Source organism: Bos indicus, chromosome 5 (assembly GCF_029378745.1).
Source record: "Bos indicus isolate NIAB-ARS_2022 breed Sahiwal x Tharparkar chromosome 5, NIAB-ARS_B.indTharparkar_mat_pri_1.0, whole genome shotgun sequence".
Classification (NCBI taxonomy): Eukaryota; Metazoa; Chordata; class Mammalia; order Artiodactyla; family Bovidae; genus Bos; species Bos indicus.
In genome coordinates, this window is record NC_091764.1 from 106,659,207 (window position 1) to 106,676,772 (window position 17,566).

The 17,566-nt window shown below is 45.1% G+C and overlaps 2 protein-coding genes across 5 annotated transcripts in view; both read left to right on the top strand.

Moving 5' to 3' along the window:
- The window catches only part of PARP11 (poly(ADP-ribose) polymerase family member 11), a 33,696-nt gene extending 17,291 nt beyond the window's left edge, over window positions 1-16,405 (top strand). Inside the window, exons 3-10 of one of the 3 annotated variants that reach the window (XM_019961682.2) lie at window positions 1,795-1,923; window positions 2,784-2,904; window positions 5,059-5,127; window positions 5,534-5,609; window positions 9,122-9,194; window positions 9,278-9,408; window positions 10,656-10,807; window positions 12,706-16,405. In XM_019961682.2, coding sequence (XP_019817241.1) covers window positions 1,795-1,923; window positions 2,784-2,904; window positions 5,059-5,127; window positions 5,534-5,609; window positions 9,122-9,194; window positions 9,278-9,408; window positions 10,656-10,807; window positions 12,706-13,022 — 1,068 coding nt within the window. In that variant the 3' untranslated portion in view covers window positions 13,023-16,405. Of the gene's footprint in view, window positions 1-1,790; window positions 1,924-2,783; window positions 2,905-5,058; window positions 5,128-5,533; window positions 5,610-9,121; window positions 9,195-9,277; window positions 9,409-10,655; window positions 10,808-12,705 lie in introns of those variants that run through there. The other 2 variants (XM_019961683.2, XM_070790284.1) reach the window with 2 other exon arrangements.
- Window positions 16,406-16,813: 408 nt separating this feature from the next.
- The window catches only part of CRACR2A (calcium release activated channel regulator 2A), a 162,213-nt gene continuing 161,460 nt past the window's right edge, over window positions 16,814-17,566 (top strand). For both annotated transcript variants that reach the window (XM_019961686.2, XM_070790280.1), the window contains exon 1: window positions 16,814-17,014. The gene's annotated coding sequence lies outside the window, so the exon portion shown is untranslated. The remainder of the gene's footprint in view (window positions 17,015-17,566) is intronic.

Consider the following 17,566-nt stretch of genomic DNA (forward strand, 5'->3'; position numbering starts at 1 on the left):
ACAGAGGATGAGATGGTTGGATGGCATCATTGACTCGATGGACACGAGTTTGGGTGGACTCTGGGAGTTGGTGTTAGAGAGGGAGGCCTGGCATGCTGCAGTCCATGGGGTCGCAAAGAGTCGGACATGACTGAGCGACTGAACTGAAGTGAACTGAACTGAAGAGTTATATAAGGGTTACTATTATTACTATTATTATCCTAACATTCAGAGAAAAAGCCGTGTTAAACGTATATCCATTTGGACTTTTCTGTGTGTATGCATATACACGTGTGCATATATAGACATATACACATTTATGTGTGTAAAGATAGATGTATATTTTTATTAAAATTGGATCATACTGTTTCCATTTATTATAGCCTTCTTTGTACTCTCAATACTATATTTTACAAACATCTTTCCATGCCACTAAATGAAATATGAAAATTAATTGCTTTTTTTAAAGATACGCCACACAGCTTGCAGGATCTTAGTTCCCTAGCCAGGGATTGAATCGGGCCCTGGCAGTGAAAACTCTTCAGTCTCAGCCGCTGGACCACCAGGGAGTTCCCGAAATACGAACGTTTAAAACAAAAATCAAATGTGTCAGTATTTGGTTTTAACTAGTAGTGGTAGCGTGGATCCTTCAGCCAAATACATGAACAGAGGATAAGCCACATTTCTCGGCGCTAAACTGAGAAGCTGGAGTGCTTCTTGGTGCTGATACAGCTTGCTTAAGTGGTGGCAGGGACATCGATGCATCCACCCAAGTGTCTGATTGATTGTCATATTTGTTAAGCAATGATCGTCAATATTTTTTTTTAATTAAACACCAAGATTTTTTAAACAGACTGGACAGTTTAAGCGTAAAACTAAAATTTGTGGTTTACTTCATAATCGCAGACTGAATCGAGGCTTCCCAGGTGGTACAGTGGTAAGGAACCTGCCTGCCAGTGGAGGACATGAGAGATTTGGGTTTGACCCCTTGGGAAGATTCCCTGGAGAAGGAAACAGCAACCCGCTCCAGTGTTCTTGCCTGGGAAAGCTAACAGAGGAGCCTGGCGGGCTCCAGTCCTAGGGTCGCAAAACAGTCAGACGTGACTTAGAGACTGAGCATGCACACTGAAGCTTTCCTCTTTTTTTTCCTAAACAGCCCACTCTGGGAACTTCTCTTATAAGCAGTTAATCCAAAACCTCCAAACTGTTTGTCCAGCAGTTGCTGCTAAAAACTGGAACTTTATGTTCCATGTCTGATGTGCAAATGTGATATTCATCATTTTACATGTTTATCTTCAGAGCCAATATGCAAGACACTATGCTGTTTGTCAGCATCAGAGTTGACATTACAGATCTTTGTGAGAAGAAAAATGATGTGTAGAAACTTCATGGTGTCCAGTGGCTAAGACTCAGTGTTCCCAATGCAGGGGGCCGATGTTCAATCCTTGGTTAGGGAACGGGATCCCACATTGCCACAACCAAGATGCGGTGTGGATGCTAAGTCACTTCAGTCATGTCTGACCCTTGGTGACCCTATGGACCGTGGCCTGCTAGGCTCCTCTGTCCATGGGGTTCTCCAGGCAAGAATACTGGAGTGGATTGCCATTTCCTCCTCTAGGGAGTCTTCCCCACCCAGGGATCAAGCTTGCGTTTCTTAAGTCTCCTGCATTGGCAGGTGGATTATTTACCACTAGCGCCCCCTGGACCTGCAGCCAAGTAAATATATTAAATAAGTAAAAATTAAAAAAAAAAGTAATGTGTAAACGGCGCACTGGTTGCTAAGAAAACGATCTCTTCCTCTCTCCGGCACTTCAGGAGATGTTTCACAAAGCAGAAGAATTCTTATCCAAGACGACAGACAGCGAGGTGGATGAGATGGACACGTCAGACACACAGTGGGGCTGGTTTTACTTGGCGGAGTGCGGCAAGTGGCACATGTTTCAGGTAGCGCCCCTCTGGGTGGGGCGGGGGTTAAACGCGGAGCGTCGTCATGCTCGCGTGAAAAATCAGTAGAAGCTGCACCCGCCAGAAACCAAACCTTAGGGAAGTCAGAGAGCGGAACTAAAAGAAAAGTCAAACTCTTCTGGCTCCTCTCCCCTTCCCCAGATTTTCAGTGTTTTCTTAGAAGGTACGGTGTATGTTTTCTGTGTGTCCAGAGGGTGAGCGTGTCTGCGGGATGAGAGTGTCTGCGGGGTGTGTGGGCTGGGCATGTGTGCGCAAGGCCAGGCCTGGTTTGGTGGACAAATGGTCAGGGAAGAGACCCAGCCTGCATGAAGCGCCCCTGTGCTCCCAGTGTCAAGTCAGAGGGTGTAGATATGTGTTCTCCTCCAGCCTCATAGCAGCCTGAAAGCAGATGCTAACACTCTCTTACAGCCAAAGACTGGGAAACTCAGGAAAGTTAATGTAACTGGTCCCAAGTCACACAGTTAATTAACAGTTAAGCTGAGATGTGAGCCCACACTCAAAAGTTTGTGGTCTTTTTTCTTTTTTCACTTACGAGGCTACTTAAAAGATTTGATTTGAGCCACTTAAGATGTGTCATTTTGGCAATAATCTGAAAATATTGCAATACTTTGGAAAAAGGCCTTATAACCAGTCGTTAAAGTTTTTTTTGTGTGTGTGCTGAAAATCCTTAAGCCTTTGCCCACATGTTGTCTTAGCCAATTCTCCCCATGTGTTGGTGACTAGGACAGGTCAGCAAGTTTCCTCTGTCCCTCCATTCTCTGTCTCCCCCAGTACCTGCCTCTGTGGCCAAGCCATTTCTGTGAACAGCTGGTAAATGAACTTTCTGGTTTGTCTTAAAGCCGGATACCAACATTCAGTGTTCAGTTAGCAGTGAAGATATCGAAAAAAGCTTCAAAGCAAACCCTTGTGGCTCCATTTCTTTTACCACTTCCAAATTCAGCTACAAGATAGACTTTGCAGGTATGTTTTTTTCCCCTAATAGTTGTGTGTTCTTAGTGTGTTGATATGGTGAAATCTACAGTTCTGCAGATCAGGATTAGTTGATATATTAATATTTGCAAACGGCAAAGTAAACCCCTTTTGTAATACATAAAGATGCCTCTACAAAAATTCAACATTTAAAACTTTTGGATTTGCCTTTTATAAAGGTGTGTTCATATGCTTATAGATACTGATATATATGGAGAGTTTCGTATCTCTTGAGTTCATATAATGCTTCTCACCTAAGGAACACAAAACGCCTCTAAGCCATTGTGTTGCTCCTCATCCTTTCAGTCTCTTGAAATAGGTAGGAGCCATCAGGTGATTTCAGGATCAACCAGAGCAGTTACGTGACAAAGTCCTACGTGGCCGGTTCTAGTTTTAAGGCCAGAGTTCAGCCAAATGACCCATCTCTTGGTGTCTTGCCTAGAAAACCACTCTTCAGTGGACATTGCCTTCAGCCACTTTCTGATTTCTGGATCTCTCATTTCCAGCCAGCTAGTCTGGAAATCAGCCCCACTTGGATTTCATCTGTGATGAAATTAATCCGGGATGAACATTCATCTGTGATGAAATCCAAGGGCATGCTTTTAAGGACCCCTTGACAAACCTCTTGCACTCACACTGCCTTCTCCAGTTGCCAGCCTCAGCTGTTTACTGGTCAGAGGCAAATAGGACCTGGAGGGAGGGCGGCTTTCTTAACAAAAGTGCTTTGCGCTGCCACACAGCTCTGTCATCCAGGTCAGGTGTTCTTTCCTGGTTCCTGAGAGTGGAGTCCTTATATCAGTGAGCGCTGGCTGTGGTAGCAGGTAGGGGGCTGGTGAAACACAGGAGATTCCCCTGGAGGAGCCAAGGCCCAGACATACTGAAGGGGGTTAAATTGTCCACTAAGACATTGGTGCAGCCAAGTCTCCAATGACTGCTATGCCCCCAGAGTTGTTTATTTGTTTTTAGTCAAGAGTTAGTGCTGACTACGGAGAAGGCAATGGCACCCCACTCCAGTACTCTTGCCTGGAAAATCCCATGGATGGAGGAGCCTGGTAGGCTGCAGTCCATGGGGTCGCTAGGAGTTGGACACGACTGGGCGACTTCACTTTCACTTTTCACTTTCATGCATTGGAGAAGGAAATGGCAACCCACTCCAGTGTTCTTGCCTGGAGAATCCCAGGGATGGGGGAGCCTGGTGGGCTGCCGTCTATGGGGTCGCACAGAGTCGGACATGACTGAAGCGACTTAGCAGCAGCAGTAGCAGCAGTGCTGACTAAGCATAGCATTTTTTACATTAGGCAAATTGGCTGCCTTTAAGGGGCCCGACACTTGTCTTAGACAGAAGGTGCTGGTGGACACTTGAGGCTGGTGCACAACTGTCAGTGTTGAAGCCGCACTGAGACGTCATGACGTGCAGACCTCAAGCTTTACATGGAGGGCAGGACTCGTCAAAGCGTTTGGTCCGTGCTCCAACAAGCCACGTGTCTTTGAAAGAATACTTTCTAGTGAACTGTATCTGGGGGAGCATTTCTCTCGGACAGTGCAGTTTATTTAAAAAAAAAAAAAGTCTATCAAAGAACAAGAGTCACATAAACACCAGCTCACACCCCTCTATGTAATGACACTGTTTCGAAAGTGTAGGTATTAGCATTTCCCACGTACATTGGCAAAATTAGTCCCCATCATTTTGTCACAAGCCAGCTCAGCTTCTCTTTATAAAAAAACTGGTGAGAAGTAAGCTCAAGACAAGCTGGTATAAGGTGAAGGCATCACAGGCTTAACTCCATGTGCTGAGACGACGTTGCTTTCTCGCCGCATGGTGGCTGTGCCAGCGTGTGCAGAGCCTAGGCGTACAGGAGGGGTGAGCACACTTCTCACAGCAGCAGCCCGGCTGCGTGGACCACCTCATCTTGGCGTGGGATGACGTCCACGTAGACAAGGTGGTGAACTGACCAGAATCCCCTCGGTAAGACTTAGCGCCTACCTCGGTGGGGATGATGAGGCGGACCTGGCAAATACCGCCATGGCTGAGAAAGAGAGGAGAGAAGAAAGTGATACATCAGTCAGTCCATTAGCCTCTTAGCACTGCATCCCTCGTGTAAGTCTGTATTGAGTCTAGCTAGGTTTTCTATTGTTTTGGTTTAGGTGTACAATTTACAGAGAAGGCAAGGAATGTACAAATTTTTGAAACTGAGTTGTGCAAGTTTTATCATGGTAACGTATCTTTTTTGTTTTTGTTGTTATGTCCAAAATTTTTGAAACAATCAAACATTAAAGAAGCCAGTCAGAAGATTCAGTACTTTCTTTCTCTTCCTAGTACTTTTAATTTTCCAAAGTTGAGAACCCCTCTCTGTTCACGTGTTTGACTCAAGCACGGTACGAAAAGGAATAGACCCTACGTACTGAGCCGCGTGTGAGGGTGGCCTCCTCCTCTGTTAGCTTAGATCAAGCAGGGAAGCTGATAACCAGACGTGTGGTCAGGCATCCCTAATAAGGCTGGTGCTGGCAGCTGCTCCTGAAGCCCGTGGTCCTTGACCATCCGATTGTGCGGCTGCAAAGCTTCGTGACGTTGCGTCGCCCAGTGTGTTCCCGTGACTCACCTCTTTGTCTCTGTGCACAGAAATGAAGCAGATGAACCTCACCACAGGGAAGCAGCGCTTAATAAAAAGAGCCCCCTTTTCCATCAGTGCTTTCAGGTATTGTGGGGGGAATGGGCTGCAAAGAGTGGGCTGTCTCTCTCTCTCCTCTTCTTTAACGTTTGGCAGAGGAATAAGTAGACGGAGAATGTTTTGGTGGGTTATTTAATGATCTTAATATTAATCTTTACTGAATTTCACATTTGTTGATGCATGAGCCGTACTGTTATCTTCGACTGGCATTTCCTTTCCTGTCGTCCTTTTCATTTCCCTTAGATAGATGTATTTTTCAATTCTTTAGAGCAGTTTGAGCGGTAGTTTAAAAAATGCCTAATGATCTCTACTATAAATCCTTAAAATAACCTACCAAGGTAAGCTCAAATTAGCTTGGAAAGACTCTCCTGGAACCATCCAATTATTTGGGTTGTAAATCCTGAGTAATTACCCACTTTGTCTTCACCTCCACTGAGCCCCACTGGGCAGCTCCTGGAGGTAATTTCAGATCTGCAGTGACTAAAGGGGGCCTGGGGAGACAGGAGTGCGTGGGACGGTGGCCCAGCTGCCTGCTGTCCTATCCTGAAAAGCTATGAATGCCTTGTTGTGGTTTAGTCACCAAGTCATGTCCCACTCTGCGACCCCGTGGGTTGTAGCCCCACCAGACTCTTCTGTCCATGGGGATTCTCCAGGCAAGAATACTGCACTTGGTTTCCATTTCCTCCTTCAGGGGATCTTCCTGACCCAGGGATCGAACCCACATCTCCTGCATCGGCAGGCAGATTCTTTACCACTGAGCCACCAGGGAAGCCCTGCTATAAATGCCACAGGAGAAACAAGAGAATAAATAGGTGTTATTCACATGAGTAAAGTTGAAGGGAAAAACTTTAGGGCGTGTCTCCTATTATTGGGAATGATTCCTCAATCAAGTCTTGAGATTCCTGTTGTTCAAAGAATTTAAAATGAAACAAACAAAAAATGCTGTTTAATAGCATGTGATTTGTAGGAGATGCCCATTTGCTTCTTCCAAGGAGGTGTTTTGAAAGGATTAAAGAAAATAGTTTTTGAAGTTTCTCTTCTTGGGACTTTGGGCATATATTTTAGGATCATGATTTATAAGTTATGCAAGTACTTGTATAATGAATGCTCTAGGAAGGGAGAGAACTTTACTTCCTTACTAGCTACATTATATCCTCATTCTTAAGTACAAGGAATTTAAGAAAGGAATTGCTTATCTTCAGAAGGTATGTAATCTGAGAGAAAAATGAGACATGATAATGAAAAATGTTATAGTAATTGTATGTCACTATATCTGGTGTCCTTTTGTGGGGAGAGGCATGTAATGCAAGGCACTTTGTTCGCTCACAGACCATAGAAGCCATAGCACAAAGACAGGAGACGGGGGGAAATAACCAGAACGGAGTCCAAGACGCAGGATAATAAAAGGAAGAATGGTTAGGCAGGATACAGACGAGCAATGACGACCAAGAGGTGTTGATACACAAATGCTTGTGTATTGCGGGAATACACCGAGTGCTTATGACATGCAGAGTGAATAGCACATTGCCTGTTGGCAAGAAATTTGCAATTAACCAAGGCTGTAAATATTCAACAAATAAGCAAACAAAAACGTTTCACATAGCTGAAAGACACTTCTGTCGTTGCTTAGTCACCAAGTTGTGCCTGACTGTTTGCAGTCCCATGGATTGGAGCCTGCCAGGCTCCTCTGTCCATGGGATTCTCTAGGCAAGAGTATTGCAGTGGGCTGCCATTTCCTTCTCCAGGGGATCTTCCCAACCCAGGAATCGAACCCAGGTCTCCTGCATTGCAGGCAGATTCTTTACCACTGAGCCACCTGGGAAGCAAAAAAGATACTTCAGGCAAAGTGAAAAAAACAAACAAAAAACAAAGAAAACCTGGGAAAGGTATTGTTACGTGGTATCACAATCTCTGGAGTATATGAAGCACTTTGAAGAATCTCTAAGTAGAAAACCAATAGCCCCTTAGAAGAATAAGAAAAGAATTTGTGCAGTTCATGCAGCCTCACTTATAAAAAAGAGAAATACAGATTATACCAGGTTATTTCTTACTATCAGATGGACAGAAATTCCAGAGTCTGGTAACACACCTCTTCGGAGAGGTTGTGGACAAGTAGGCATTCTCTACGTTTCTGCTGGGAATGTCAATGACTGTAGCCTTCGAGGAGGGCCTCTGGAAAGTTTCTGTTAAAGTCAGGAATAAATATATTCTTTGACCCAGAAATGCCATTCCGAAAATGTTATCTTAAAAGTTGACAAGCGGCCATGGACAATGACAAGTGGACAGACTTGTTCTCTAGCATCCTTAATGGCAGCGAGAGTTGGAAACAGCCAGATGTCATCCACAGGGAACTTGTGGTCAACAGGAGGGGGTGTGTCCGTGCACTGGGGTACCTGCATCAGTAGAATGCACGCCTTCATCCTCCAGTGTCCAGAGTGTCTGTGTGTGCCAGGCTGTGTGCTGGAGAGTTCTCTCCATGATACAGAAGGCTCTCTGAGAACATAGTGAAAAACATAGAGCAGCTACAAAAGACAAAGGAATATGCTGCCATTCCTGTGTGCAAAACAAACAGACAAAAAACCCCATAGGTTTGTGTTAACCTAAAGTTCTAGAATACCCAAGAGACTGAAAGCAGTGATTACTTGGCATGGAGGCAAGAGGTGAGAACCAGACCGGGGACTGGAGAGGGAGGGAAGCTATCCACCACTCACTCTCTTACACCTTTATTGTCCAGTCGCTGAGTCACGTCCGACTCTTTGCGACACCATGGACTGCAGCACGCCAGGCTTTCCTGTCCTTCACTGTCTCCCTGAGTTTGCTCAAACTCTTGTCCCCATCTTTAAATCATGATTGTGTGATGTCCCCAAAGGTAAAACGAGTTAAAAAAATAAGTTAAAGACAGGCTAGAAGTTGATACATTTCTTCCACAACTTCCAGTCACCAGACGGGTTTCATGTATCAGTTACAGCCTTCTGCCATCAAGCTCCCCAAGGTCATTGTCTTTTTCTGTGTTCACATCCAGTGGCTTAAACGTGGTAGATGACTTTGCCAGCTTCTGCTTTGGGTGAATTAATTAGGACCGTGCAGGGGCCTAGTGGACAATAAAGAGAGAAAGGTTTAGATTTGAGTTAATAATAGATCTTGAAGGACATTGAACATGTAGCTGAGGGTTCTGAGTGGTATTTAATAGACACTAAATCCGTTAAAGGAGTTTTATTTTAATCAAGAAGTTGATTTTCTTCTTGGAAATTACTTTTCTTCACCTAAAGTCTTCCTCCCTTTAAAAGAAACTCTGGCAAATACAGGAAAACAAGATCGAAATAATATCATTTTTGAAGTTTCCCATCAGATTTCTCAACGCAGCCCCTAAAAAAGTTGCACACAAGCCAATATTCAGTAAGTGTTTTAAAATAAAGAAACCAAGGACGACACTTTACTGCTTTTGTCACATGATAATTCAGCTTGGGAGAAAATGTCTGAGTCATTGACCGTGATTATAATCGGCTTCTAAAATGTTGTTTTGTCTTTTCTGCTCCAAGTTACATCTGTGAGAACGAGGCCATCCCCATGCCACCACACTGGGAGAACGTGAACACCGAGCTGCCCTACCAGGTGAGGGTAGCACCCAGCGACCACCCGCCCGCGGGAGAGGTGGGGAAGAACCCCGGTAACACGGTGTCATCTTCTCTTTCCAGCTTATTCCGTTGCACAATCAGACACACGAATACAATGAAGTCGCTAGTCTCTTTGGGAAAACAATGGACCGCAACAGAATTAAAAGGATTCAGAGAATTCAAAACCTAGACCTGTGGGAGTTCTTCTGCAGGTGAGACCATTTCCACTTGGAACCCTGCTCCTTGGCCTCTGAGACGTTCTGCAGCCTCAGAGACGGCAAAGCTCAAACGCTCAATGGTGTTCACCGCCAGCGGCACCCCGTGCTCTTCTCCACGTGTTTTGACCTGGTTTCCCAGCCTCTTCCTCATCCCCAGGGACAGCTGCTCTGTAAGCTGCCAACTTCCTGTACAGCAGGGGTCCCCAACCTCTGTGGTCTAATGCCTGACCCCCTGAGGTGGAGCTGGTACAATAATAATGGAAATAAAGTGCACAATACATGTCGCTCCCTTGAGTCATCCCGAAACCATCCTCCCACCCCTGGTCCGTGGAAGGGTCGTCTTCCGCAAAACCGGTCCCTGGTGCCTGAAAGGCTGGGGACAGCCGTTCTTAGGCACAGTTGGATAGTTTTTACTGCCTTCGTTTGTATACAATACACATTATTATTTTGAGTTATACATCTCTTTCTGCATCATTCTTTTGAAAAATAATGTTGTCTGTAAAAGAGTTATCAGTGTTAATACACGTACACCTATTTCATTATTTTAATTTCCATATCTAAATATGTACTTATTTGTTCAGTTTTTTCTCTTGAGAGGATTTTAGGCCATTTTTAGTATGTTTGTTTTTTTGCTTTTACAGTAAGTCCTACACGGAATATCTTTGTATGTTTTGGAAGAGGTTTGTCCACGGACAAGAGGGTTGAACTGGATGGTTTTATGTCCCTTCCAGCCCGAAGATTCAAAAGTGCAGTTCAACTAACATGTCGCACTCTGGGGATAAAATGATCAAGGCATAGTCCTTGCTCAAGGAATTTCACTGTTTAAAGACTCTGTGAACAGTTATTGTCTGTAGTGTCATTTTTAGGTATCGGTAAAGCTTGACTGGTTTAAGCAATCAGTCATTTTACTGTGATGGGGCATCATCTGGGAGATCTATAGTTTGTTTTTTTTTAATTTTTTAAAATTAAAATATTTAATTGAAGTGTAGTTGATTTATAGTGTAGTTTGGGGTATAATTTTTACCCTTGTCTGTTAACTAGTAATTTTTGATGAACCAATTTAGATGTCCCAAGAGCATTTGAGATTATTTTTTCCAGAGCTATTATATGTCCACTTGTGGTAGATGTTAAATTACCGTTTTCTGTTTCACCCATTCTATTGCGCTTCACTCCTTGAAGAATCAGTGATGCCACTTACAGTAGATTTCTGTGTGTTTTGTGTCTGTGCATTGTATTTTTAGGAAAAAGGCTCAGCTCAAGAAAAAAAGAGGCGTGCCTCAGATTAATGAACAAATGCTGTTCCATGGCACCAGCAGTGAGTTCGTGGAGGCGATTTGCATTCACAACTTTGACTGGAGAATCAACGGCATCCACGGTGCTCTCTTTGGCAAAGGTAATCATCCGAACCTAGTCGGAGTGCTAGGAGACAGTCTTCTCTTTGAGAGAGGATTAATGAGATTCAGGGGCTCCAGAGGCTTTAAGTTAAATGTTAGACGCAAAAGTTAAATGCTAGGCTCCTGGCACACCCTCAGAGTTTCCGAGCCGCCAAAAAGCCACTTCCTGCTTGTGCAAGATGGAAGGAAGACTTTTCACATCTCTCCGAGGTCAGATAACCACCCTCCACTGCTGCCCCCAAGTCCCAGCCATTCAGGTGGGACATCATGTCTAGATTTGCTCATTTTTGCATTATGACATTTAGTTTCCACATATGAGTCCTTTCCATGGATAAGTCTGTACACCAAACTGTTTTATGTCAAGTACACAGAGCACTAAAAAATAAATCAGTTAATGTGTACATGGTTACATAGGTCTATTTTTTGTTTGTTTTTTTTAGAAAATGATAGGTTGGAATGTTGATGAGCTTTAAAGAATAATGGGGGAAATCCTCCCCTTTTTCCTAATGTTGTGGAAGTCTGAGTTCCTTAGTCTTTGCTCACTAGACAAGCACGTTAAGGAGAGAGGGGAGGGGAAACATTAACATTAACATAAACATAAACATTAACATTAAGAGGTGGGCCTTAACTTGGTCTTCCCTGGTGGCTCAGTGGTAAAGAATCCGCCTGCATTGCAGGAGACGTAGGCTTGATCCCTGGTCAGAAAGATCCCCTGGAGGAGTGCATGGCTGCCCACTCCAGTATTCTTGCCTGAAGAATCCCATGGGCAGAGGAGCCTGGTGGGCTGCAGTCCACTGGGTTGCAAAGAGTCGGACACGACTGAAGCGACTTAGCCTGTGTGTGAGCTGCATTGCCTGTATGCTGGGTCCTTATTTTGCACCTTCCCTCCAGCAAGAGGGGCTGCGTTAATTTAAAAAATCACGGCTGAAAAGGCCATCCCCTTTATTTAACTGTGTAAGAGGATCAGAAAGGTATTACATAAATCCCACTGGATTTGAGTGATAGGGGACTTTGCAATTCATTTCCAAAGTGTTTTGGGTAAGTGCTCCCTTACTGAGGGCAGCCTCCTAGACCTCCCAGTTTGGAAGAGTCAGATGCTTCATGGAGAGTCCTGTTTAGCCAGTAGACCCGTGAGCTTGTTCTTCTGGAACGTTCGGGTGTAAACTGAATTGCATTCTCTCCGGAAATCTTTTCCCGGATTTCTGGATGTGGGGTTCTATCATTTCCAAAAATATTATCGAACTGTCACCTTGTAAAATAGAAACATGGTTTCTTGGGGTTTGAAATCATCTGTGCAGACCCATGGTTTCACTGTGTTCCCCAGTGATGGGTGCTTAGATGGGTGGGTAGCAGGTGGGGAAAAGGTGGAAGGAAATAGAAGAGGGAGGGAGGTCCCAGCAGTTACAAGGCGGGTCCTGCCACTTGTAATCACAGAAGCCACTTGTGTCTGTCTTACATATTGGATTTATTTATAAGATTTGTTTTTGGCCATACCACATGGCATGTGGGATTTTAGTTCCCCAACCAGGGATCAAACCTGGGACCCCTGCCTTGGATGCTTGGACTCTTAACCACTGGACTGCCAGGGAAGTCCCTGTAATATTCTTTTTGAATACCACTACACAAGTCCAGTAGCTGCATTTTGGTGGGGATGGGGATGGTGTTGGTGGTGGGGACTGGTCTGTACTAACACACACACCCCAGTGGCCATCTGCATCGCAGCTGTCCACAACAGACAGATTTCTGTTCTTTTCTTTAACACCTATAGTTGAGGGAATTCCACGTCTATCTTGGCTCTACGATTCCCTGTGTCTGTCCCCCTAGCCCCAGTAGTTTCGCTTGTGTTTCATACATTCCTTGGAGTAACCTTGGCTCTCCGGGGCCCTTTCTGTCTAAGGAACCTATTTTGCTCGAGACGCTGCTTACTCCAGCCGCTTCTGCAAAGATGACGTAAAGCACGGAAACACGTTCCAGATCCACGGGGTCAGCCTGCCGCAGCGGCATCTGTTCCGAACACACAAATCCATGTTTCTCGCCCGAGTGCTGATTGGAGACTACATAAATGGAGACTCCAAATATATGCGCCCTCCCTCCAAAGACGGCAGCTATGTAAACTTGTATGACAGCTGCGTGGACGACACCTGGAATCCCAGGGTCTTTGTGGTGTTCGACGCCAACCAGATCTACCCCGAGTACCTGATAGACTTTCACTGATTTCACATCCAAGTCTTCGAGGTTGAGGGAGCTATATTCTTTTTCGCAGGGAGGTCTGCGCACCGATCATCTAGCCACTCAGTGTTAATGCTCTGATCCCTCTGAAGCAGAAAGAGGCCTCTCTATAAAAAGACACACTGACTTTACGGTTGGTTTGTTGTTCTGTTTCCGTTTGTCGTTGACGTTTGTTAAAGCGCAATACCACTGCTGTTTAAGGGCGGCGCTCAAAATGGAATCGTCTGAGTCACTCCATCTTTAAGGTTTACATGTGTGTCTTTAGGGTGAATGTTTTCAGTTCAAGTAGACTTAGTCCTATATATGATCAAAAAAATGTAGACATAAAAGTGTCCCTTGAGAGGAACTGAGACTTTGTAAACAAATTCTGAAATGATCATCCACTGATCTATGTGTTGCTTTGTTAGTCTTCGGGAGGATGGGAGGCAGTTTGAAACCTTGAAGCAGCCTGAGTAACTTGAGAGAAATCAGACACAAAAGAATGGTAGGCAGTGCTGCCAAGCAGGCCAGAAGGAGGATCAAGACAGGGTACCCTCTCCTGATGCCTTTGGGAGAGGCAAAGAGTCACTGCGGGGTGTGACTGGCCTTGCTCACCTCTTCTGCCTCCTGCAGCCCAAATGACTGCAATTAGCAAGCACCTCATCCCCTAGAGCTCCCCAATTCTTATACCCAGACTCCCTGCACAAGGTACTTACTGCATCTTCAAAAGGAAATTTTTTTACAACACATGTTCTTGTTCAGTCAGTTGTGTCCGACTCTTTGCGACCCCAAGAACTTCAGGATGCCAGGCTTCCCTGTCCTTCACTGTCTCCCAGAATTTGCTCAAACTCATGTCCATTGAATCAATGATGCCATCCAACCGTCTCATTCTCTCTTTCCCTCTTCTGCCCTCAATCTCTCTCAGCATCAGGGTCTTTTCCAATGAATTGGCTCTTCACATCAGGTGTCCAAAGTATTGGAGCTTCAGCATCAGTCCTTCCAATGAATATTCAGGGTTGATTTCTTTTAGGATTGATTGGCTTGATCTCCTTGCTGTCCAGGGGACTCTCAAGAGTCTTCTCCAGCACCAAGCACATACTTGCCCTTTGTTTCGGGTTCTTACAATGATTACTTCTAAGAGATTTTTAATCCGATCCTCCCCCCACCAAATGCACAGCTATTCAGCTATGATTTATAAAACCCACACTTCTAAATTCCCCATTTTGAATCGTTGCAGAAAGCCTGAGATGCTTGCAACCAATCTGATTTGTTCTTTTGAGTAGCAGTAGACAGTCTGCTCACTGTCTTGAAAAATTAGGTACAATTCATAATCGTGCTCAGTGAAGTTTGTTTACCTGCTCCATCTGCCTGGCTGTTCAATTTTAAGGAGGAATAAGTGATGTTGAAAGAACTTCCTGCCCCTAAAGCTATTCTAGCAGAGACAGGACAGCAACTTGGCAGAGATGTTACGTAGGAGTTCAGGTGTCGGGTGGAGGATTTGATCATATGATTGTTAAAGACTTTTTCCAGCCTTGATTTTCTGTGGTTATAGCTGAAAAAAAAAAAATTTGGTATCTTTTTTTTTTTAAGTTTTGCCATCTCCTAGATTTATTTATTTTCTGTCTGCACTTCGAGGGCATGTGGAATCTTAGTTCCCTGACTAGGGATTGAAGCCACACCCCCCTGCCTTAGAAGAGCAGAGTCTTAACACCGCACCGCCAGAGAAGTCCCCAGAATACTGGTATCTTTCCTGGAAATCCTTTTTCGAATTCACTTTGGTACTAAATTCCATCTCCATTACCTTTCACCCCAATTTGGGCTGAAAGGTAGTCAAGGTAATTTAACTTCTCAAGAAAAACCCAGTACATGTGCGCACCTGGGACGCTCAGCTCTGTCCCTTGAACTGCAAAGACACCATACAAATAAGGCGTAGGGAGCAGGTTAGGCGAGGCGGTTCTTCAGCTGCTGCCGCCTCCCCCAGACTCCCTGCAGCCCTGAGGGCATGTGACTGTGCCGAGAGTAGGTCACACACGGACACCTGCCACCCAGGAAGCTGTGTCCAGCTCACTGAAGCCAAGTGACAGCCGAGAGTTCCTGACTCTGATGTGCAGAGGAACAGCTGGTTTTGATGAAGTGCTGTTCGTGTTTTTAGAAAGGACACATTTTATAAACATGTGGAAGTCACCATGGAAATACAGGAGAGAAAGTCACCAGGCTGCTGCCTCATGGGAGGCAGCTTACCGCTGCTGCGGACCTGCTCGCAAAAACGACCTCAGAGACATCAGGAAGGCACATGCTGACAATCTTTTTCTTCTACTTATTTGTTACTTACATACAAACTGATGTTCAGACAGTCCCCAATTCAACACAGCTCTCTTTTCCAGTTTAATTTGATGGCCTCCCCAATGCTTGAATGGAATAACTGTTGTAGATTTTATCTCAGTTGGTAAAGAATCTGCCTGCAATGCAGGAGACCCCAGTTCGATTTCTGGGTCAGGAAGATCTGTGAGAGATGGGATAGGCTACCCACTCCGGTATTCTTGGGCTACCCTTGTGGCTCAGCTGGTAAAGAATGCGCCTGCAATGCAGGAGACCTGTGTTCGATTCCTGGGTTGGGAAGATCCCCTGGAGAAGGGAAAGGCCACCCACTCCAGTATTCTGTCCTGGAGAAGTCCATGGACACAGTCCATGGGGTTGCAAAGAGTTGGACGTGACTGAGCGACTTTCACTTTCATTGGCAGGAGACTCAAGAGACGTGGTTTCGATCCTTGGGTTGGAAAGATCCCCTGGAGAAGGAAATGGAAACCCACTCCAGTATTCTTGCCTGGAAAATCCCATGGACAAAGGAGCCTGGTGGGCTGCAGTCCATGGGGTCACAAAGAGTCAGGACTGAGTGACTGAGTGCGCGTGCACACACATGCACGCACACACACACACACACAACTTCTGGACATTAGCTGATCTGACCTCCAGGAGACTAAGAGCCTGAGGTTGAAACTTGCAAGGCAACCCCCCAGGTGAACTCTGAACTTCACTAGCTAGCTCCTCTCTGTAGGCAGAGTGCGGTGAAATAGACATTGTAAGAGAGAACTGTGCTGTTATTCTTGTCTGAGGTCGTACTCCAAATCCTCTTTCATAAGAAAGACCTGAGTTTGATGAACTTCTTAAACGTGATCGTGTCGAGTTCATTGGTGTTAGCGTCCTCTTTGCTGTGATCAGCAGACTGATTTGAGAGTCGTATCATCACTGTGTAATGAGACTGGACACCACTGTTTGCCTTCTTTTCCTGTCATCATGTGTGTGCGGGTTGGGGAAGAGGGAATCCATTCCAGATTCATGAATAAATGATTTTTAAAATTTTGCCCTGAATAAACTGCAGCTGATAGTAACTGTTCTTTTATCACTTTGGTAATATCAGCCTCAGGGTTAAAAAAAAAATATATGTGTTGATAAGAAACAATCTCCTAGATCTTGTGGTGATGAAGAAGAAGGTTTTGTATCAGCGTCGCTTTCATTTCTAGACTGTTCCTGTGAGGATGGTCAAGACCTGGGAGCCGCTCTGGACTCACAAATACACTCTTTCTACATGGAGTAATCAGTGCTCCCTGCAGCGGGTCATGGAGGGCTGCATATGTTATATATTTCTTTCTGCGATGTCTGTGTCTCATTTCCACCTTGCATTATTTAAACCTCAGTTCTCAGCTCAGAGTTAAAGGACTCTTGAGGTGTTTTGTTTCCTGTAACTCTTACGTAACCCACTTGCAGGTGTGGGAAATCTCTTGTTCTCGGTTTGAATCATCACAAGCAACAGCTAAACACATAACCCGTGGCGGAAAACACTTACTCCATGCAATTGAAAATTCCGAAACAGACCAGGGCCTGGTACCTTCACTCTCGGTGGCTCCTGGCCCAGAGGAGAATCCAGGAGGCTGTCTGCCCTCACCCGAAGAGTGAGCTTCCTGAGCTTCCTGAGTCCACCGGCCTCCAGCCCCTCCCGGGTATGTCTTTTTGAAGTGAGTTAGACACTTCACTTAATCTTTCGGCTTCTGTTGGTCAAAAAGGGAGGTGTTAAAAGATCCCTTAATTGTAGAGTGGTAGAAAGGCAAAACAGAATGACTAAGACTACCCACCCATGGAAACAAGTTAAGTTTTCCGTTTGATGAAGCTAGGTCCTAGTCTGTCTAAATTGGACTTTTATTGGGACTTATTATGATGAAAATTCTGCTGAGTTTTGATGGATGATGGAGAAAGGTGATATCTTTACAGAAATGTGTCTAAGCCATCCAGCTATTTGATGTCACCTCCCAGGTTGCCCCAGTGGATCTCCTGTTCAGCAGGAGACACAGGAGACCTGGGTTTGATCCCTGGGTCAGGAAGATCCCCTGGAGGAGGGCATGGCAACCCACTCCAGTATTCTTGCCTGGAGAATCCCATGGACAGAGGAGCCTGGTGGGCTACAGTCCATGGAGTCACAAAGAGTCAGACACGACTGATAACTACACGCGCGTGTACACACACACACACAGATTGCCAAGAACAGTGCTAAAAAC